Source organism: Vipera berus, assembly GCF_964194415.1.
Source record: "Vipera berus genome assembly, chromosome: 11".
Classification (NCBI taxonomy): Eukaryota; Metazoa; Chordata; class Lepidosauria; order Squamata; family Viperidae; genus Vipera; species Vipera berus.
The window spans coordinates 7423756-7446777 of NC_138214.1; the positions used below are offsets into that span (position 1 = coordinate 7423756).

General features: G+C 41.9%; 1 protein-coding gene across 13 annotated transcripts in view; it reads left to right on the forward strand.

Moving 5' to 3' along the window:
* The window catches only part of DIAPH2 (diaphanous related formin 2), a 261529-nt gene that overhangs the window by 61980 nt on the left and 176527 nt on the right, over window positions 1-23022 (forward strand). For all 13 annotated transcript variants that reach the window (XM_081336767.1, XM_081336764.1, XM_081336762.1 and 10 more), the window contains 4 exons: window positions 669-733; window positions 1523-1627; window positions 3823-4131; window positions 6980-7094. In XM_081336767.1, coding sequence (XP_081192893.1) covers window positions 669-733; window positions 1523-1627; window positions 3823-4131; window positions 6980-7094 — 594 coding nt within the window. The remainder of the gene's footprint in view (window positions 1-668; window positions 734-1522; window positions 1628-3822; window positions 4132-6979; window positions 7095-23022) is intronic.

Below are 23022 nucleotides of genomic sequence, written 5' to 3' on the forward strand. Positions count from 1 at the left end.
TAGCCAGAAAAAGGAAGCACAACTTGCTTAGGTTGATATCAGGTAGCTTTCCTTCATCTGATTGTAGCCAATGAACATGAGTGTCTAGAGAACCAATCAGGTGTCATCTTGTTTTGGCAATGAGCCAATCAGATCACAGTACTTACACTTTTCCCAATAGGTTTCCATAATTTTGGCCACTACTGTATATACAGCATGTGCCAAGAATTCAGCGCTTTATGATCTCTTGTTTATTCTGTCTATAAACATTCCTACATATACATATAGAAATTCCACCGATTTTGGAGCAGGGAGAATAGAAATGAATGCGTTATCACTAGAATTGTAGGAATAATCATTATGTATTTAGCTTTTCTCAGCTGCAACCCTATTTTGATTAATGTTAATTTTACTCCTGAATAATTTTAGAAATGTAAAATATAAAAATAGGCATACCGGTATATGTTTTTTTAACTAAAATTTTAGTGAGGAAAGAGAAGGGTTTCATATATATTTGTCCTTTATAGAACAAATCTGAGGCTATTCAAGAATATTATTTTTTTTTAACCCAGATGATTTTAAAAATGATTTGCTTCCTTTCAGAAGCAACGGTATCGCTGTATGGTATTGTATACTTTGGATTTTTAAAATTGTAGTTATGTTGGGCCCTATTATTTGTATCCTTTCAGACAGCTGTGTGAACAAAGCAAAAGTTGAAGAAAGTGAGCAAAAAGCTGCTGATTTTTCCAAAAAGGTAGGCACCAAAAAATTTGTCATCTTGCACCCTTTGTGAAACTTTCATTGTTATAGTTCTACATATTTTTGTTAAAAGGTCTTCGCTTTCAGAATTAAGTGTTACTATGCTATTATCTGAAAACAGCTGTATCCAGGCACGATAAAAATACACTTAGATACTTAGTGATCATTTAAATCGAACTAATTATTTCAATTAATAATAGAAAGACTCCTCAGCAACCAGGCAGAACTTAGCTTAGGAGTTGGGGGATTTGGTGTGATAGAAAAGCTTTTGTCTGTCTCTGACATCTTACATTATCTTAGCTTAAAATCCTTAAATTGCTCTTATAGGCAACACATTATCTCCTGCTTGGTCTTAGCTTTAGCCAATTCATCTTTAAGCTAAACATTCTTGTTTACCTTCAACCTCATTCTATGGACAGCCAGAGGTTGTAAGTTGTCTCAAGAATTTTTAGCTATCCCCTACTGGTGTTTCTCATCTCCAGGTAATCATTTGGCACAATTCCACATATATTAATTAGAATAAATACTGCTTCCCGTTGCTTAACCTAATAGAAATTTATAATGTGAAATAGCCTACTGTTACTGCATAGGTGTATGAAGAAAACTATCTCAAGATACTTTTTGCTCTGACTACATTCCATTCCATTCCATTCCATGCTCTGGCATTACTTTAAGTAATCCATGAGGCCAGGCAGATTTCTTTAGTTCAATCTTTCGTTCTTACGTAGCAGTATTAAATTTGAAGCAAGATGAATGATTATTTCCGTACTGGTGATCATTGCAGTTTGATGAAGAATTCACAGCTCGGCAGGAAGCCCAAGCTGAGCTTCAAATGCGAGAAGAGAAAATCCGACAACTTGAAGCTGAAATCCAGCAGTTGCGAACCCAGGTATAACATAAATTAGTGGCATCTTTACCCTGTTGAAATGACTTCTGGTTTCTTCTTCTGGAAATAGGATGCTAATTTCTAAACGCATGCTACGTATAGCTGGAATAAGAAATGTTACAGATAGTCCTTGACTTAAAACCCTTCGTTTAGTGTTTTAGTTTCAAGCACAACGGCACTGGAAGAAAAGGTAACTTATGACCACTTTTCTCACTTAACAACCGTTGCAGCATCCCTGTGGTCATGTGATCCAAACCTGGCATGTATTTATGCCACAGCATGCACAGTCTTATTGCGCTGAGGTAATCCAGGAGTAAACAACAGTAAACAGTGGTCTGTATTAAATGGTGGCTTATCTTACACTATACAATATCATACACCAGGAACAATATACATACATGTGGTAATACAGCAGAATCCAACACACAGCAATTACAGCAAGAAAACGGAAGAGAGAGCACACATCTCCAGAGCCTTCCTTTTTATACAAGGCTCTTAAAGGGACACAGACCCTGCTGAGTCATTCCCATCATTACATCTTACATTACATCAGCTGGTTAGCTTTGAAATCATTACCTTGACAATTTATGATACTTGCACTGTCCCGGGGTCCTGTGATCCCCATTTGTAACCTTCCCAGCTAGCTTCTGAGAAACACAGTCAGTAGGGAAGCCAGACTCATTGAAAAAAACCACCTGATTCTGCTTAACAACCATGTCAAAAAGGTCATGAAATGAGGCCCTGCTCACTTAACAACCTCTTTGCTTAGCAGTGGAAATTCTCCATTGTGGTCATAAGTCAAGGACTGCCTGCATTTCATTGTTTCAACATAAGCAGAGATGTGAGTTGCTTCCACGCATAACATAAAACATCAACATGAAATTAAATACAAACATTGTTTGGGTTCTTTTTAATTGGTTTAATTTAAAATCTGATTATGGCATTAGTACATGCAAATACTTATCAAACATGTCTGGAACAACATAATGTTATTAATATCATTGATACTTAGGATTAAGTACCAGTAGAGAGTAAACATTGTTACATAGAGGTGTATTTAAAGTTGAAAGATTTAAAAGAAAAGCAGAACAAATTTAATCTTTAATTGTAAATTTTATAGGCACTTTAAAAACAAAGAGTGAACATTTAGCTATTTGATAATCTGTCATAGAAAGTTCATTTGTTCTGGCTGATTTTATTCTAAAAAAAGAAGCCTAATGAATACATTTTCAATTTATGGGTTTGTTATGAGAGAATTGTCATATTTTACAAAAAGGAGACATGCTGGTGTTTTGTTCAGGGCCTCATAATGACTTATGATATTTCTAAAAGCTTATGTTGGTTTAGATAATGAATTTTTCTCATGTTACCTTGGTAGTAGAACTGACAATTATTAAAAATCAGAGCTAAGAGTTGGATCTTCATCCTAATTTTCCTGCTTATACAGTTAACATAATTTTTTAAAAAATGATTTTTCTGAGGCAGTGAATATTTAAATATGGGACCTTAGGATGATAATTCAGTTTCAACCCATTGAATACCACATAGATAAAAATATCCTCAAACCCCTTGGAATGTACTTTTGTTAATGGACCTTTTCCCTTGTTTTCAAATGTCGCATCATTAATTCGCTTGATCTGCTTTAACGTGGAGGAACTCTTACAAAAGTTACACATGACCCTTGTTGCTTCTTACTATAATGAAGTGCTAAAAACATCTGTTAAATAACTAAACTCATCTGCAAGTTATTTTTTCCCCTCTGACCATATTCTCACTTAATATGGATTTCATCTCAGCGACATACTTGAATCAAATATAACAGAACGTAACTGGGTGAACTTGCATTTTGGTTGGGAGATATTTAGAAGGAGATGACCAGTAGAAGGGAATATTTGTAGCTCAGGGTTGAAATGAGGGGTCCCTGGTGCTCTCTGAGCTTGGTTGTTTTCCACAGACATTTCATTACCCAAACTAAGTATAGTAACATAATTGTGTTACCTAGTGGGATGTTGTCACCTAGTTTGGGTAATGAAACATCTGCAAGAAAACAATCAGGCTCAGAGAGTACCAAGGACTCCTCAGGATGAGGAGATTATTTGACTGCCATTGAAAGCAAACTTTAATAATGTACTTTTAATAGCCTGTGGATGACATATTTTCATCTTCTTGTCTCCTTATTCCAAAACTTTCTTTTGTAGGGTTCTGTATCTTCAGGTGGTGGTCCTCCTCCTCCTCCACCACCACCACCCCCTCCTCCCTTGCCAGGTGGCATGGTTCCTGTTGCCCCTCCTCCACCTCCTTTACCACCACCCCTACCTGGAAGTGGAGCACCTCCAGGCCCACCACCGCCACCTCCTCCTCCTCCTATGTTTGGTGGCCCACCACCACCACCACCTCCTTTTGGTGGCATTCCTTCTGTAGTAACTGCACCAGTGCTGCCTTTTGGGATGAAGCCAAAGAAGAAGTACACCCCGGATGTAACTATGAAGAGAATCAACTGGACAAAGGTATATCTTATCATACATCCTGAATGCTTGCCCTCTGCTTTTCTAATGTCAAGGAGAACACAGGTAGCCCTTGAGTTCTGATCAGTGATTGTCTGAAGTTATGATGGCACTAAGCAAAATGGACTTAGATTCAGTCCTGGCTGGTGCAGCACCTGCGGGTGTGTGTGTGTCATGTGAACAATAATCAGGCCCTTGGCAACCAGTTTGCACTTAACCACCAGTTGCAGGATCCTGCACTTCTGAGATCAGCGACTTTCTCTGCTAGCTTCCCACAAGCAAAGTCAATGGGGAAGCTGGTGAAGAAAGTCCCAAATTGTGTGAGTAAATCTTTCCCCCACCAGCCTCCCTGTTCGTGCGCACAAGCATGCACTTTTTTTCCCCAGCCTCCCTGCACTCGTGCACACATGAACAAACACACGGACACACCATTTGCCCTCCTTTCCTGGCTTCCCTATGCTTGCACACATACATGCCCTTAACCCGGGTATTTATCTTCCTTTCTTCCTCCACACTGCAGCATTCCCACATACTTTTTTGTGGCCTGCACTGAGCCTCCCAAGCCTCCACCCTCCCACCCAACTCTGCAACACACCTGTGCTCCTTACCTCAGACTCTCTCTGCTTCCCGGTTAACAGTCCACATGTCTTTTGGTTACAATGACAAACAGGACTATCTGAGTTGCTATCACTAAATGACATAGTCATGTGTTATCGTGCTTGAGGACCTCAACACTTAACAACTTAATCCTGGTCACGATTGCCGTGGTAACTCAAGGACAATCTGTAATGCCTAATCCATGCTGCTGAATTAGGCTTGAATATACAAATGCTGCTGTTTAATCTTTTGTTTATTTTTGAAGATAATTGTTTTTCCACGAGTGGTTAAGATATTAATCTCTAACCCTTGCTAGTGGATATTCTCAAGCCACATTGAAGCTCTTACTTAGAGTTGTGATGGACATGGTCTCTGTTTTATATATCTCCATAAATAATCTACCATTTTCCCTCTGGTGTGAAAGGTAACAGATTCAATAAAATATTTTAAAAACTCATCATAAACCATTGTGGTCATAAACTAGCTTATAATATCATATTTAATAGAAAAATGTTTCAGGCAGACTAAAGTGGTCTGTTGGGGCAGGAGATGTAATTTTGGTTTTAATATTCTTGATTTCTCTGTGGGGTGAAAGGGGGGGGGATACCTTAACACATTTTTCAGATGTTACATGTATATGGAGAATAAAATAGATATTGCAAGGCACCTGTTTTATTTTTATTTTTTTTTTGCTGGCTTTTTATTAATAATTTACTCTTCTGGGCTCCGCTTGGATGATTTAAGTTGCATCTATAAATCAGTTTATTATTATGTATTCTGTTGTAGTAGATGAGCAATAGGAAGCTCATAATATGTACACAATATTATATAAATTGAGGATAGGAACATCTGAAGATTATCCTGTTCTAAAGGTGTGTATTTATTATGAATGCACAGCACAATACAATAAACAGTCTGCCAGCTTGCTGCTCAGTTCTATAAACACTACTTATTATTATCGTATTGGACATGAGCTGGAAAGTGTGTTTGGATAGATCTTCATTTTCACAACGTAATGTCCAATATAGCAGCATAATTCCAATGGATTAGATTTTGAGAAGCAAACAGGGAGGAATATTTATTAATTTTACTCGTATTTCACATTTCTAAGCCTCCCATCTCTGGACTGTGTACAATAAAACTGTGAGATGTAAAACAGTATATAAATTCAAAGGTTAGAGTTAAAATTTTGAGTTAACTTTTTTTTTTAATGGAGCCAAGAATAATTAACTGCCTCACCTCTGGGGGAACAATATTCCATAGGGTGGGGACAACAGCAGGGAAGGCTCTCTTCCTAGATCCCAAGAATATAAGAATAAGGGCTCCATACAGCAAATTCAGTTTTTGTTTTGTGGATTCTGCAAAGGGAAAAGAGTTGGATAGTTTTCCATATCTCCTCTTAAAACAGAGGTCCCCAAGCTTTTGGGCACCAGGGACCGGTTCCGTGGAGAAAGTTTTTTCCATGGACCGGAGAGTGTGTGGTTTTGTGTTCTGCCTGCATCTCACAGATGGGGCTTGTTTGTGCGGACCAGTTGCTGGCATGTTGCAGCCCGGTAGCGGTCCATGGACCGGAGGTTGGGGACCCCTGTCTTAAAACACACATATCCTAAAACAACAGTTGTGTTAAAAAAAAAAGCTAAGTCCATGACGTTTTCTTGGCAAGAACACAGAAGTACATTGCCATTGTCTTGTTCTTCTGAGGCACGTTTATTTTTTACCTCCTTGTCTATATCTCTAGGAATTCTTGCTGGTATCCTATGCCGAATACTAAGTAGATCCTGTTCAGCTTCCAAGGCCAGCTTGATACCATCAGCTAGGTAGACCCAAATGTTTTGCTTGTCAACCAGGAAGGTTCTTCAGCTCAGAGCTGAAGAAGCTTCTTGGATGAGAAGTGAAATGTTTTCAAAGAAAAGAAACCCAGACAATCCAGTTGCCTTTTGGAAAAAAGCACCTTTGGGATAACCATGATCTGGATGATTAATAATCTCCATAGACATCTGCTAAACACCACACAGGATGCGCCCTACTCTTATTGAAGCAGTTTCCCTATCATTTTTTTAAAAAAAATACATGTTTTTGTTCCCTTTTTTAACATCTTTTTTCTTGTTTAATGGAGAAGATTGAAAACTTCAGTCTCTGAATAATTTGCTTTGATTGCAGGATGTACAGATGTGATGATCTGCCACTGTCATGATTTGTGGAGGGTTAAGTGATTTAAATTGATAGTTTATAATTAGCTTCATTTTCATTGCAGGTTGAGCCGCATGAAATACAGGAACACTGTTTTTGGGTAAAAGCTAAGGATGAAAAATTTGAAAATCCAGATCTGTTTGCCAAACTGGCACTCACTTTTGCTACACAGATGAAGGGTAATTATTTCTCTTTTCTTGAACGGTCATTAATGGACATGTGGATTGATATTAATATTGTATTAGTAATGCCTTAGAGATAGTACATAAACATATGACCCTAAAATCTACATTTTGAGATCTAGGAGATAACAGAGAAGGCAAAAAGGAGATGATATTAAAAATACATACTATTTATGGGCTGGGAAGGAAGCAGTTGAAATAAACGAGAAAACTGGAATCATTTTGATGGTTTTGGTATCATAGACCTAAAAAACAAACAAAATAGAATCACAGTGATTTAAGAGAGGTAGAGGCCATGGAGTAGAAAGGCTTCTTCCTAAGACATAAAGAATGAAGGACATATTACATTCTCCCAAACCAGAATGGAACCCTAGACAGTTTTATGTTAACTAATGGAATGAAACTTTTATTTCTTCACTCTTGAATGGAAAACATTAAGTTTTTTCTTTGTTAGCTCAGCTTATGTTTTCTGGATGTAACGATCTAAAAGGTAGTGACTTTAAAACCTTACTGAGTACCCTAAGATATGAAGTACATATATTATACTTATTCGAGCCTTTGGAAACAAGGCACATTTTGTGTGTGTGTGTGTGTGTGTGTGTGTGTGTGTGTGTGTGTGTGTGTGTAGCACAGCATAATAATAGTAGGGTCTAGGTTATGGCGGCCTTGAATTTTCTTTCTTGCCCTAAAGCAAAATACTGCAAGTTACTATTAGATTAGCTGTGGCGTAATTTTTCCAGGCAAGTTCAGTTAAGAACTCTTGTCTGGAAAGTAGTGTATGAAACTCTGCTTTAGGCTGAGCCATTTGTTCGTAGATGGTGATGATTTGTTACAGCTGTCCCGGCCCAAAATACTTCGAGTGGCTTGCATTATCCAGTACCAAATTTAAGATTAAAAAAACGTTACTACTCAGACTACTCAGCCTAAATAAAAAAAAACACAATGGTAGCAATAAAGCAAATAAAAACTACTCACACAGCAGGCCTTCTGCAAATAAGCTCAGGCTCGAGATCACAGCTACATCTCAAGAACATTTTGGAATCCTAAGAAACTGGGCATCTTCACTGGGGCGGGGGGAGGCTGTTCCAGCGGATAGAGCAGGTATGCTTCTTCCATCCTGGACAAGATTTAATTGAGGGGGCTTGGAGCCCCCCACTCTGCCTGAAGATGCTGGATGGGGTTTCTCCATCTAGGACAAGATTTAATTGAGGGGACTTGGAGCCCCCCACTCTGCCTGAAGATGCTGGATGGGGTTTCTCCATCTAGGACAAGATTTAATTGAGGGGACTTGGAGCCCCCCCCACTCTGCCTGAAAGTGCTGGATGACCACAAGTTGTGGGAAACAGGCAGTTTGTTGAAGGGTCTTGTGGGTGATGACCAGCACCTTGAATTGCACCTAGAAGCCAGTGGTAGCCACTGCAGCTCATGGAGAAGTGCTTACAAATGGCCACACATTGCTGCATTTTGGATCCAAAAATGTATCCTGAGGGCAAGAATTGGGACAATTCCTGGCGTCTTCAATTTCCCCAAGGGTGGTCCACCCTCAGATTCCCACCAGACACAGTATCGATAAAGCCACCTACCTTCACATTCTCCCCCCACCCAGTTCACCCCAATCTTGTTTCCTTTATCTCATGGCCACCAGCCATACCTCCTAGCACCCCAATTCTACTTGCAGCCTTTTGCATTACATCCAGTTCATTTTAGTTCACCCCCTCTTTGTCCCTGTTAATATATTGTGAAACAAGATAGCTTGTCATTATTTGTCTTGCTTTACAAAAGAGTCACTTGTAAGCGTATGATAATCACAATTTAAAGTTGATCAGAATAAAAGTAATTTAGATTTGTGAAGACGCTAGCTAGGTATCATGAGTTGTAACATTGCCATTTGAAACGTATGGACCCCGGTTGTTAGTTGGAAATGGAAAATAAAATGGAATCTGTTTTATGTTGCTTGCTATATAGAAGCACTTTGCAGTGATTCATCCAAAATTCATACCAAAAAAAAGGCTGAATAAGTTAATAGGTCCCATTGACTTTATGAGTGACGGGAGGATGGAGTTCCTTGCTCCTCTGAAGTAACCTCTCAATCCGTCATCTTCACAATTGTAAAGGCAGTCCATCAATACCTGCTATGATAGATTTATCATCATACGTAGAGACTGAAATCTTCAGGAATCCAAACACTGATGGATGATCAAGGAGATCTTGGTGATGCAAATGCGCTAAACATTTGCTTTTAACTCCCTGAAATTCTCTTAAATTGAAACATGGCAGAAGGCACAGTGTGGGAACTCCAAAAACATGTGGCTTAACATTTTTTTTAAATTGTCTCCAAAGTCATTGCCTTTCTTGTAATAGTGTTATACGCTTACATGATTTGCAGGATTCACTTGAATGCTCTTCATTTTGGGATTTTTGCTTTTAATTGTCTTGGAGTTTTGTTGTCTGTTGCATGCCTCGAAAATGCTCTTTAGAGTATTCCTATTTAGACTTCTTTAATCTAGTGGAAAACTGGCAAATCCTTCGACTGTTTTTTTTTGTTGTGCTGTCAAAGTGGAGGGAGAAAAAAAAAGGTGGTAATTCATTCGTAGCCCAGCCCTGAGCTACTGACAATTTTACAAATGCTCTTGGAAAACTGTGCTATTCTCTTTTTTCCTTTCTGTCTTGTGGCACAATGGCAATCTATGGATTTCGGAGGTCATCTAGTCCAACCTTTTGCCCAGTACAAGAACCCATTTTTACAGTAAATGCTATTTACTGTTTTAAACGCTTCCAGAAAAGAAGAGTCCACAACCTCTTTAGAAGGTCTGCATGTAGAGTTGAAACGAGAAGAATCAGGTTCTTTCGTTTTGAAGGCTGTCTTTATAAGGCCCAGTCTAGCAAGTAATGAAAATATTTAAACCTTTTGTATACAGCCGTGGAAGTAGAAACAAAATGTAACATTGAAGGTGTTGTAAGTGGTAGCTGTTGTGATTCAGGGTCAGCCTGTGGGTTCGGCCGTTGGGTCGGACGACTCAGAGGAGGAAGGGGGTGTTGAAGAGCTTGCTGATGAGAGCCCTCAGCCAGGCCCCTCTCACCTGGTCACGACGGAGACCCAGCTGTGTGAGCCTGACAGCGTGGATGAAGATGACCCACAGCTGGCCCTGTTCAAGGACGCCCGACGCAGGAGGCAGTCAATCAGGAGTAAACAGAGGAAGGCAATGGGGCACCTCGGAAGGAGGCAGAGAGAAGCCACGCCCTGAACTGTATAAAAGGGGAATGCGTGGGAGGGCTGGTTTGCTGAAGGCAACCGCTTGAATAGTTCCTGTTTCATAGCTCCTCTTTCATGGTTGGTGTCTTGTTTTGCTCTGTTTTATGTTAATAAATTTGGCAGGCTTTATGTTCTGAACCAGCCCTCTTCTCGCAACCCCTATTCAAAAAGAAGAGTCTGGAGAGCGTCCAAGGCTAAAAGGCTTCTGCCAAGATTTAATTACGCAGTTAACAAAAACACTAGAGCTTGTCTTCTCAAGCGGAAAAGTTGCTTTCAGCAACCAGCCCCTCCCCAAACACTCCTTTTATAGAGAGCTCAGGGCGTGGTCTCCCTGTGCCTCCTCCCGAGGAGTCCCATAGCCTTTCTTTGTTTGTTCCTGCTCGACTGCCTCCTGCGTCGGGCGTCCTTGAACAGGGCCAGCTGTGGATCATCTTCCTCCGCACTCTCGGGCTCACACAGCTGAGAAGAGGTCCCCGGCTGAGGACTCTGCAAAGCCTCCAAATCATCATCAGCCGGTTCGTTTCCCTCCTCCCCCTCGTCTGAGTCCTCCGATACATCGGAGCCGGCTGTCGGACCCACAGGCTGGCCCTGAGTCACAACACTATCCCGCACCGCAGGGCCCTTCCCCCGGGTCTGCCGATCCGGATGCGGTCGGGATGGGAACTGTTCGTGAAAAGCAGTCACCAACGCAGGGGCATGAACGGCGGTCGCGTCTTCCCATGTGAAGTCCTCCGGCCCGTACCCTTTCCACTCGATCAGGTACTGGAAGCGACCTTTCAGCCAGCGGGAATCCCTGATGCTGGCGACCTCGTACTCGGGGGTGCTGTCGCCATCACGAGGTCCTGATGGGGGAGGTTCCGCTTGGCGAAGTGGACAAGCCGGTTGTTCGGGGACCAACAAGGACCGATGGAAGACGGGGTGCACGCGCAGGGAACGTGGCAGAGTTAAATGATAGGCGACCGGGTTGATGACGGCCTCGACTGGGAACGGTCCAAGGTAACGGTGGTCCAGCTTCCTCGCCGGCCGAGTGGATGGTAGGTTCCTGGTGGACAGCCAGACCCGATCCCCCACCGATAATGGAGGCGTATCCCTTCTCGACCGATCGGCGAACCTCTTGTAGTCGGCCTTGGCCTTCTCCAGCTGCCGTCGCACCAACCGATGGATCGCCTGTAACTCCGCCATGAATTCGTTCGCTGCCGGCTCCGGTGAGTCCACGGGAGAAAGGGGGAAAAACCGGGGGTGATAACCCACGTTGGCCAAGAACGGTGTCATCTGCGTAGAGGTGTGCTGCGAGTTGTTAAAGGCAAACTCGGCTATGGCCAAATAGTCCACCCAATTGTCCTGCTGCAGGTTAACGTAGCAGCGCAGATACTGCTCTAAGATGCCGATGACCTTCTCAGTACCCCCGTCGGTCTGAGGATGATGCGCGGACGAGAGGCAAACCTTAATGTCCAACGCCCGCATCAACTCCTGCCAGAAGCGGGCTGTAAACTGGGCCCCCCTATCGGAGACGACTCTATCGGGAAGGCCGTGCAGCCGGAACACCTGTTGGATGAACATGCGACTAGTGGCGCGAGCTGACGGTAAGCCGCGACAGGGGATGAAGTGCGCCATCTTGGTCAACATGTCCACCACCACAAACACTGTCGTGAAGCCGGAGGATGGGGGTAGATCCGTCAGAAAGTCCATGGACACAGCCCCCCAGGGTCTCTTGGGCGTTGGCAAAGGCTGCAGTAAACCAGGCGGGGCCCCTGTCGCTGACTTGGCCTGCCTGCATGGGACGCAGGAGGTGACATAAGACTGGACATCGTGTCGGACTCGGGGCCACCAGAATGTACGGGAGACCAGGTTCAGAGTCTTGAACAGGCCAAAATGCCCCGCAGCCGGGTTAGGATGCTTCAAGATGGGCTCCTTCATGAAGGCGTCCTTCAAAGCTTGGAACGCCTGTTGTTCGGGGGCGTTCCACTGGAACCGAGTCTTCTTCTGCAGGAGCCGGGTGAGGGGGGCTGTCAAGGCAGCAAAGCCAGGGATGAATGTCCGATAGTAGTTGGCAAATCCAAGAAGTCGCTGAACATCCTTCACGCGACGCGGGGGTTGCCAACTCTGCAACGACTCAACTTTACTCGGTTCCATGGCGATGCCCTCAGGAGAAATGCGGTGGCCCAAGAAATCAATGGTCACCTGGTAGAACTGGCACTTCTCCAACTTGGCAAACAGCCGATGTTTCCGGAGGCGCTGCAGGACCTGACGGAGATGCTGATGATGCGCTTCACACGACGGGGAGTAAATCAGGATGTCGTCCAGGTAAATCACAACAAACTGGTCCAACAGATCCCGAAAGATGTCATTCATAAAATGCTGAAACACAGCGGGGGCGTTGGTCAGGCCAAACGGCATCACCGTGTACTCGAAATGTCCATAGCGAGTACCAAACGCCGTCTTCCACTCATCACCCGGCCGAACCCTGACGAGGTTGTAAGCTCCACGCAGGTCCAGTTTCGTGAAGATCTTAGCCTCCCGGAGTCGGTCCAAGAGCTCGGGGATGAGGGGCAGCGGGTAGCGGTTACGCACCGTGATAGCGTTGAGTTTCCGGTAGTCACAGCAAAGCCGTAACTCGCCCAACTTCTTTTTGACGAAGAGCACGGGCGCAGACACTGGCGAGGACGAGGGCCGGATGAAACCACGAGCCAAGTTCTTTGTCAGGAAGTCCCGCAATGCAGCCAACTCGGGCTCCGACATGGAGTACAAACGCCCCACTGGGAGAGGCGCATCAGGGACTAGGTCAATGGAGCAGTCGTAGGGCCTGTGCGGGGGTAATTGGTCCGCCTCTGACTCACTGAACACGTCAGCAAAGTCGGACAGTTCGGGAGGCAAGGAAACCCCTGGGGAACCCTCCACCTGGCCGGCACAGATATGGCGGGTGTGGTCCACGCACTGCAAACTTGGGAAGGTGACCAAGTTCTGAGACCAATAGATCTGTGGATCATGTGCCCGGAGCCACGCCAGTCCCAAGACCACGGGGAAGTGCAGATCCGAAGTGACGTAAAACTGAATGGCCTCCACATGGGTACTGATGGCCATACACACGGGTTGCGTGGCGGCCGTGATAGGCCCGGACAGGAGCACTCGACCATCGATGGTCTCCACAAGCATGGGCGGATCCACTGGACACTGGGGAACAGCCCATTTGGCCACAAAGGCCGAATCCATAAAGTTAGTGGTAGCCCCAGAGTCAATTAAGGCATGGACCGGAATCCCCTCTGGCTTGCCAGGAAGGATCAGTCGTGCCTCCAAAATCAAATGCCGTGGAGGTTCACAGGCACCGTCGGAACGGCGTCGCTCGGCGTGATCGTTGTGGGTCGCCCGATCTTTCACACCGTCTAGATCGGGCTCGGGCCGTTTCCCGATAGCAAAGCAGGGGACTTTCTCGGGGCAGGCTTGGTCACTGACGCCCGCTGACGCTTCTTCGGGCAAGAAGCAGCCAAATGTCCAGGGTCCCCACAGTAAAAACACAACCCCTCCGATCGTCGTCTGTCCATTTCCGTCACCGATAGACGGGACCTGGCGGCACCCAGCTCCATTGGCTCCTCCCTCTGGACTGGGGGCTCACGCATAACAGGGGCGGCAGGGGTCTGTGGGGTGGCACGGCGACTCTTACGCTGCTGCAGCCGGGCATCGATCCGCAGACAAAGATGGATCAGCCCATTCAGGTCTGAGGGAATGTCCACGCGGGCCAGCTCATCCAACATCTCCTCTGACAAGCCATCCTGAAAGGCATCCACGAGCGCAGCCTCATTCCAGGCGGAATCCTGGCTAAGCAGCCGGAAATCGCTGATATAGGCCTGTAGAGGGCGCTGACCCTGCCTCAAAGCTTTCAGGCGTCGGGTGGCAGTCTGCGCCTTAATCGGGTCCTCGTACATGAGGCGCATATGGTCACAAAACCCCCCAAAGTTATCCAACAAAGGGCTAGGCTGTGCCAACAGAGGCGTGCCCCAACGAGCTGCATCTCCCGATAGAAGGCTCAACACGAATCCCACCTTATCTCGGTCAGTGGGGAAATCAGCTGCTCTCACGCTGATATAAAGCTGGCATTGTCCCAGGAAGGCAGGAAACAGTTCTGGTTTACCAGCAAATTTATCCGGCATAGCTATCTGACATTTCCTCCTGGGTGGGGGGGCAGCATGTACCTGAGCCTGCAGTTGTGCCACCTGAGTGGCCAGCAAGGTGAGTTGCTGGTTGAGCTGGGCATTCTCGGCAAGAAGCTGCTCCATCGTAGTAATAAGGGGTGGGTGGCTGAAAGCAAACTGTTCTGAACCAGCCCTCTTCTCGCAACCCCTATTCAAAAAGAAGAGTCTGGAGAGCGTCCAAGGCTAAAAGGCTTCTGCCAAGATTTAATTACGCAGTTAACAAAAACACTAGAGCTTGTCTTCTCAAGCGGAAAAGTTGCTTTCAGCAACCAGCCCCTCCCCAAACACTCCTTTTATAGAGAGCTCAGGGCGTGGTCTCCCTGTGCCTCCTCCCGAGGAGTCCCATAGCCTTTCTTTGTTTGTTCCTGCTCGACTGCCTCCTGCGTCGGGCGTCCTTGAACAGGGCCAGCTGTGGATCATCTTCCTCCGCACTCTCGGGCTCACACAGCTGAGAAGAGGTCCCCGGCTGAGGACTCTGCAAAGCCTCCAAATCATCATCAGCCGGTTCGTTTCCCTCCTCCCCCTCGTCTGAGTCCTCCGATACATCGGAGCCGGCTGTCGGACCCACAGGCTGGCCCTGAGTCACAACACTTTATTCCAGACTCTTGCCGTTTGTAAAGGGCTTGTCCCTGCCTTTTCTGCAGGGCCGGTAGCAGGCTGGTACAGAACAGTAGCAAAAACAGTACATTTTGAACAGAATAGAACTGGAAGGGATCTTGGAGGTCTTCTAGTCCATCTCCCCACTCAAGCAGCAGAACCTATACCATCTCAGACAAGTGATTATCCAGTCTCTTCGTAAAATGTCCAGTCTCTTCGGTTTTAAATATATTTAAGTATGAGGCACAAAAAAGGTTCTGCCTGAGAGTCCTTGGTGCTCTCTGAGCTTGGTTATTTGCTTGCAGATGTTTCATTACCAAACTTGGTGATATCATCAGTGCTGGTAAAGAATGAGGTTTGCTATCCGTTTATATTCTGGTGGCTTGCCCTGTCAGTGTTGGTGGGAATGATGTTGGAGATTCTTTGGTTAGGCTGTTTACTGTTAGCATCTTTGGCCGTTACTTGACTGGGGTATTGTTTACTACTTGATTGTAGGTCTGATGTTAATCTTAGGGTTAATCAACAATTAAGAAGTAAACTATACCCCATTCAAGAAACTGATTAAATAGAAAATGGCCCACAGGATGACATAAAGAATCCTCACCCAAGTCTTGGTGAAGATCCAAGTTTTCGCGACTCTTCTAGCAACAGGAGTGTATGTGTGTGTGTGGGGGGTATTCTGAATCTTAGGGGAAACTTAGTTCCAGAGAGCAGTTGCTGCTATGGAGGAGGTCCGCTTCCAGGGTCCTGAGAGATAACATGGTTTAATCGAAGGAACCCAGAACGTGCCAAGCAACTGTGCTGGATCAAGTTGTTTGGGCTGATGTTATTGGAGACAGGAGGTCCCTCAACTAATCAAATGTAGGAGATGACCAGAGTGAGCCTGAGGGAGGGGTCAAGCGTATCATCAGTCTTGAGTCATTTTGCACCCAGGAGAGATCTACATCCAGCCCACCCTGAACTCCTTTGATTCTAATGTACTTACTATTGGCTTTGACCATTGGTAGCCCAATTCTTGGAGAGTGCTTCAGCTTGCAATAAATCTGTAGTCATTTGAACTGCCTGATTCCTGATTTCTTGTGCCTGACATTAGAATTGTTTTGAAAACTCTTCAGCTTCCATTTGGAATGTATGAATATGTTTGGTTGTTCATTAAAACTCCCCCACCCATAAATAAGATCTATTTGTATCTGAGTAAAACATTTCAATATAATTTCTGAATGTAGTAATTCATTTCTGAAACCTCTAGATGAATATTGGCTCATGTCATTTTGATAGATAAAAACTAATATTGCCAGACATTGGTGTGCATTGAATGCAAATAATTGAGCCTCTTGTCTTAGTGTTTGTCTTATTTTTTTAAAATAGGAATACAAATATTGTAAATAGATATATGCTAAATTCTACAGTTGTTTGAATGCAAAGGCAATTCCTGGCAGTTCACGCTATTTTAATAGATTGATTAGCTTCCTCTAAGTATTCAATCACCTCTTAATTCGCTGTCTAAAATCATTTTGCCCAGATCAGGTAAAGATTCACTGAAACATACTTATTAATTTAAAAGCTAAAAATGTTAGTTGTAATAAAACCAGCATAGTTGACTTACAGCGTTGCTATCATTTTCTTGATAATGGCTGTCTGACAAAAAATTCTTAATAACAGGGTTTCAAGCAAATTATGGAAAATTCTGTTTTAGCATATAATTTACTCATAAAATAGACTGATTTTTGTCAGTAAGATGTGGTTGTTAAACACATTTGTGGTATCCTTTAAAGACAAAAACAGGTGAAAAACATTCTATGAAGGACATTTTGGCTCAAAAACACATCGTTCGCATATAATTGAGAGCTATAATTTGTCAAAATTCTCAGCGATATTTTGTTGAATGTTATCAAGCAGACATCTCACTTTCATTGGTTCTAATTCTGCCCACAAATACATGTAACTTTCCATTAATAAGTAAATAACTACAAGACAGTATGTGTTTTAAACCTTGTCTTGGGTGGTTGATATTGATGGGAAAACTTACAGATAAAATAGACTTTAAATAGACAGAATTTGGGAACCAAAGAACTATATTTAAATAGGAAGGTGGGATTTGGAAGATGGTGATGGGAACTGAATTATATTTGGCCTTATTAATAGAAGTTAATAGGAGTTAATAGAAGTTGCATTATGATCTTACAGAGCACAATGTTATGTAGCCTTTTCAGTAATGACCTTGTAAAATGTCACAGTCTCTGTTATTACACTGCGTTGAAAGGATATTGGATAAAAGTAAACTTTTCTTTAAGGTTTCTTTCTAAGGTGGATGTTGACAGAAATTAACCATGTAGCTAAGTTTTTGGTTTTCCACTGTCTTATGTTTTTTTAAAAAAGTTGTTCATCAGTTTCATTGGCCAAATGATTTAGCAGGAGGCTGTTAGTTATAAATTCTTTAAGAGTACTAATTTAATCATTTTTGCATTGATCATTATATTCTGTTTGTTCTCATTGATCAAGGTATTTTATGTGCATAAGGCAATGAACGATTGTTATTCTACTGAAAATCAATTTCTTGAATATCTTGGATAACATGCCTCTGTTTCATATATCATGTATATATGATAGTTAATTACCAAGCTGTTCCAGAAATGGGAAAAAATGTTCTAGAAATCTCTACTAATCTCTACTAATGTTAAGAATAAATTTAAGGATAATACTTATTATATATATTGCCTAAAAAAGCCAACTGATTAATGGAAAGTGTAACTTGAGCTGGTATCATTAATCATCAGTGAAAATGATATAAGGCATTTGATAAAAGTATAACAGTTAGACTTGTTAGAAATATATTGAAATTGTATATGTGTATGTGTCTACATATACACCCCCAACTCCCCACATGCATATACACATACAATGTGTGTGTGTTTGTGTGCACGTATGTGTATCTGTGCATGTGTGTATACAGTATATATCATATATATCAGTATATATCAAATAATAAATATCTTCTCAATTGTTTGGAACAAATGACCAGGATATAACTAGCTCATTTATGGAAATTGATTTCTTGATAAATTTAGTAGATTAGACCTAGCCATAATTCTACTTAAAATAAACATATTACAGTTAATGTCATTTAATATGTTTCTCGCACATTAAATATGTAAAGTAAGCTAAAGTTACCTTTGAATAAAGCTTAATTCCTGGTGAGTTACATAGAATCACCCATGCTGTTTTTCTTGACAGGACCAACTGTAGTTCTTGATGTAGTTTTATTAGGACAGGAAAATCAGAAACTTGCTAATATTAAATTAAAGTGACCAGTTTGCTTGGTATTCCCCCCGTTTGGATCAACAGTGCAATCCAAAGTAGTTTCTCTGTAGCACCATTTCTATTTTTTTACATTATAATCCAAAGATCAAGCTTTATTCAAAGATTTAAAGATTTTAAAGATTTACATTAGTTCTGCTTCACCTCGCTAGTGAAGGATAATACTAGCATTCTAAAAAAATATGTTTGTTTTACGGATGAATAAGTTACTGATTGATATATAATTTACCCGACATAAATTCTAGAACAATATTATTGCCTTTTCTTCCCCATTACGGGCTGCTGCTTGTTCCTTTTCAGTTACTGTGCCAGAAAGTGGGAGAGTATACAGGCTTACGACAAGCGACTTTCAAAACAAACCAACCTAAATTGCAGCATTTTTTGGCTTTGCCTATTTCTACAGCAATAAATCTCTTTTAGTTTACCTGTTTGGTGTCCGGCTTTTGAAACTTTTGACACCTTTTCAAATAATGCTCATGTCTGTCTGTCCAGATCCAAGGTGATGAGATGGATTAGGATTCAGGGATTTGCATGTAACAGCTTTTTCCTTCCAAATATCCTGTGGACCCAAAATTGCACAGTTCATCTTGAGAGAGAAAGAGAGAGATGGAAAGTTCTGGGGTTAATGCAAGGATCTTCACCCTGTAAAAAGCAAACAAAGCACGGCTCATCCCTTTCATGATTTACATGAAAGTCACAAGAGGGCACAGATGTGAACAAGGCTGACTCTGAAGTTGCAAATGGATGTTAATCACAAGGGCCATACGCTTGCTATGATGCAGCCACCGACTTGGGACTGTGGAGTCTCTAAAGGTGATTGATGGGAAGAGAAGGATAAATAAGCATCAGAGTCATCTGGGTTTCAAACTGCAGATGGCTCTCTTGATCTTCTGATAGGTCGTGCTTGATTTTTTTCTTTCTGTTCTCCCTTTCACGTGCCCCATGATGCCTGTGAATGGCCGACAGATAACAATGGCTAAGTGGGAAGTTAATTTATACCTGGGGAATTGAGTTTGAAGCAAACTCCAGATTTGAATCCCCAGGAGTGAAAATGCAATGGATGAGTATCTGTTTTAAAATGAGAATATGAATGATGAGTGGCCCGTGTTTGTGAGTTTAATACAGTGCTGGTAACTTAGTGGTGCAGTTACTTTGTGTTCAAACAAAACTTTTTAGTTACAGATCACAAAAGTGTGAGATAGAAGTCACACAATTTTTTAAATTGCACTTTGAGAATATATGTAGAATAACTTTTTTCTTATTAAGTTATAAATAAATCCGCTACTAATTCCAGTTAAGAATGTTTAAACAATTGTGTCTTGTTTATTTGTGTAGTTATTGCAAGCGTCTTACGTAGCCCCTAAATATACTTAGGTATACCTATTTGTGCTCCGTGAAATTGGCTGGAATTCCATGTGCTTTCTTGCTGATTAATAATGTCCCTGTATTCTTTTTATAAATGTAATTTTATTAATGATTAAAAAAAAGATGAAAATGAAATAATATGTAGTTACTAATTCGTTACTAATATAGCTGATATAGCTAATTTAAAGTGAGAGAAAGGAAAGAAAAAAAAAGAAAGCTAAAAGTGCAAGACAGGAAAAAAAAAGAAAAAATAAGAAAGAAAAAATACGAAGTACGGTAGTAGTTTTCAATCTCTTTACAGCAGTTCTCTAACCAAGTTAATTTAGCAATTTCAACAAGCTGCTTTTGCCTTGCTTCATCCCATGATTTTATTTTATATTCCCCTTGACAAAATTCTAGTATTTAACAATAAGTTAGCCATTTGGGTTTGCATATTATTCCTCATCTATAAAAAGCTTTCTTGCACTTAGAATTAGAAAGACAATTTTGGGTCAGCCTGGACCTGTATCTATTTTATATTCTCAGTATGGCACATCTAACATGTGGATTTTTAAAATCCACATTAACCTTGATTTTATCATGCTACAAATATCCATGCCACCCAAATCTCAGGTCCTCTCCTTCTAACACCAAAGCCTTCTATTTCTCAGTAACGCCCACTCGTTCCACCAAACCAAACTGCAAGCTGCAAAATACAATTATAAGCCAGGTAAATTCAACCCTCCTGTTTCTTTTGCATCTTGTAACATCTTATATTTAACTCATGTTCTTTTCCCCAGCCACGCAAATTTAGATATCTCCTTCTGCCGCTGTTTAAATGCTGTCCAAAACAGCTATTGTCTGAAAAAAGGAAATTGTTCTAGGCAAAACATCATTTTTATCACAGAAATTCTGCTCGGCAATGACAGTTGTAGTTTATCCCATCTTAACATATCTTTTTTAACTTCATTCCATGTCTTAATATAGTTACTTTGAAATAGCATAAAGTTCCCATTTGTCATAGGGATATCCAGAGATTTTATCTTCTTCTCAAGTCGTAAGACCTGCTTTATTCATCAATTCTGTTTGATCTTCCATCTGCATATTTTTGTGTTAACATCTTCATCTCTGTTTATTAGTCATCCAACCTGCCAATGCACCAAATTCCTTTAATTTGCCCATTAATATTTAAAGTTCCCTTTAAAGGAACTTCCAAAACCAACACCAAGTCATTTGCAAAAGCCCTTAACTTGTCTCTTTTAAAAATTTTTACCTCCACCATCTTCTCATCTTGTCTTATAGCTCTAATCAATAAATAAGATTGGAGACACTGGGCATCCCGGCCTTGTTCCTTTTCGTATCACATTACCATTTTTTGTTAGATATCTGTTAAAAATCATTTCTGTTTTCTGTGAAATATAAACTGATCGTATGCATTTTATAACATTTAAAATTCAAATAACACCTCTGGATTTTTGTTCTTTCAGCCCTATTGATGGGCAGTTAATTGGAAGCAAGGCCCAGCGATTTTCAAGTTTTATCTTGCTGCAAGAAATTTTGCAAAGTGTTGCAGGGTTGATCGTCTCTTTGTCCACCCCCCTCTAACTTTTATTACCCTATTTTATTCAATATGCAAATCTCTAAGAGTCAGTTGTTGTGTTAAAAAAATGCAATGTAACAAAACTGATCTCTAAATGTTGATACCTATTCTTGACGAGCTTCTCGCACGTATTTTTCCCCCCTCCTATTAGTAGGGTATGGATTACAAGCTGACTTGTAAGAATGATAGATGTGGTTTGACTGCAGCTGGGGTATTATGGAAGAGGTTTGCTGTGTGGGCCTCCCAGGAATTGCTTGAATGTTGTCTCTTTTGTGCAAAGTTTTTGTTTGCAAAGCTGCTGGGCAAACACTAGTGGCTGGATCGCACCTGCTTCTGTTGTAGTCTATTTGGACTGATGGCGCATCAGTTGCCATCTCATTCAACCTCACACAAAAGGAGTCCATAAGGAGGAACATTCTACTGACGCCCAGCCGAACCCATGCTTGCAGCCATAGTGACGCTTGTAAACACTGAGTTCCTCTTTTGTTCAACAGGCAGTTGGAAAACAGCCACCGGAGAAGTTTTTTTTTTTTTATTCCTTCTATCAGTGCCTCATCATAAAATGTGCTACAAATTCATTAAGTCTTTCCTGGAAGTGTTTCGGGACACCTTTTTTTTTTAAAAAAAAATTCTTTGATAAGGATGGCAGTTCTAAAAAATATGCAGAACCAGTTTTAGCTTCCGAATATTCAACTCGCTAAGCAGCAAAGCAGCGGTAGCCTCTCCATGTTAGCCCAACGTACTGCATTTCTTCCCATAAAATAAACTAGGGAGGCATAAACTGAATTTCAGGGGCCATATGTTGTCATGAGAACCTTGTGTTTGCCTCCCTTCCAGACCTTCCAAATTGATTGCCAACTATCCACGTTGAATGTAACCGAAATTAAACGATTAGATATAATTTAGAGAGTTAGTGCATCAGCTAAATTTACTTTTAGTTAACTACTAATGAAATGAAAAGAAACTCGGTTTTTGCTGTAGCCTAAAATTGGGGATGGGGTGGGGTGTGTGGGGTCCTATTATACCACTCTATACCAGCCTGCTAATAGGCTACCTTACTATTATGAGCGTCACTCCCTTTTTTTATTTTACAGGTTGTTCTTGACTTACAATTGAGCCCCAAATTGCTAAGCGAGGCAGTTGTTCAGTTAGTTTCCCCCCCCCCGCCCCATTTTATTTTATTTTATTTTATTTATTTTAATTCCATTTATATCCCACCCTTCTCCGAAGACTCAGGGCGGCTTACAAGCTTAGCAGTTTTTTTTGCAAACTTTCTCAGCCGCAGTTGTTAAGGGAGTCACTGTAGTTGTTCAGTTAAGTAACCTGGTTGTTAGCTGAACCTGGCTTCCCCACTGACTTTGCTTGTCAGTAGGTCACAAAAGGGGATCACCTCACACTGCAACCGTCATAAATGCATACCAGTTGCCAAGCATTCAAATTTTGCTCCTGTGACTATGGGAGTGCTGCAGTGGTCATGAGGGTTTTTCAGTGCCATTGTAACTTCAAATGGTCATTAAATGAATGTTAGTGGCATTTGTTTGTCTGTCTGTCTGTCTGTCTGTCTGTCTGTCTGTCTACCTACCTACCTACCTACCTACCTACCTACCTACTTATCTATCTATCTAT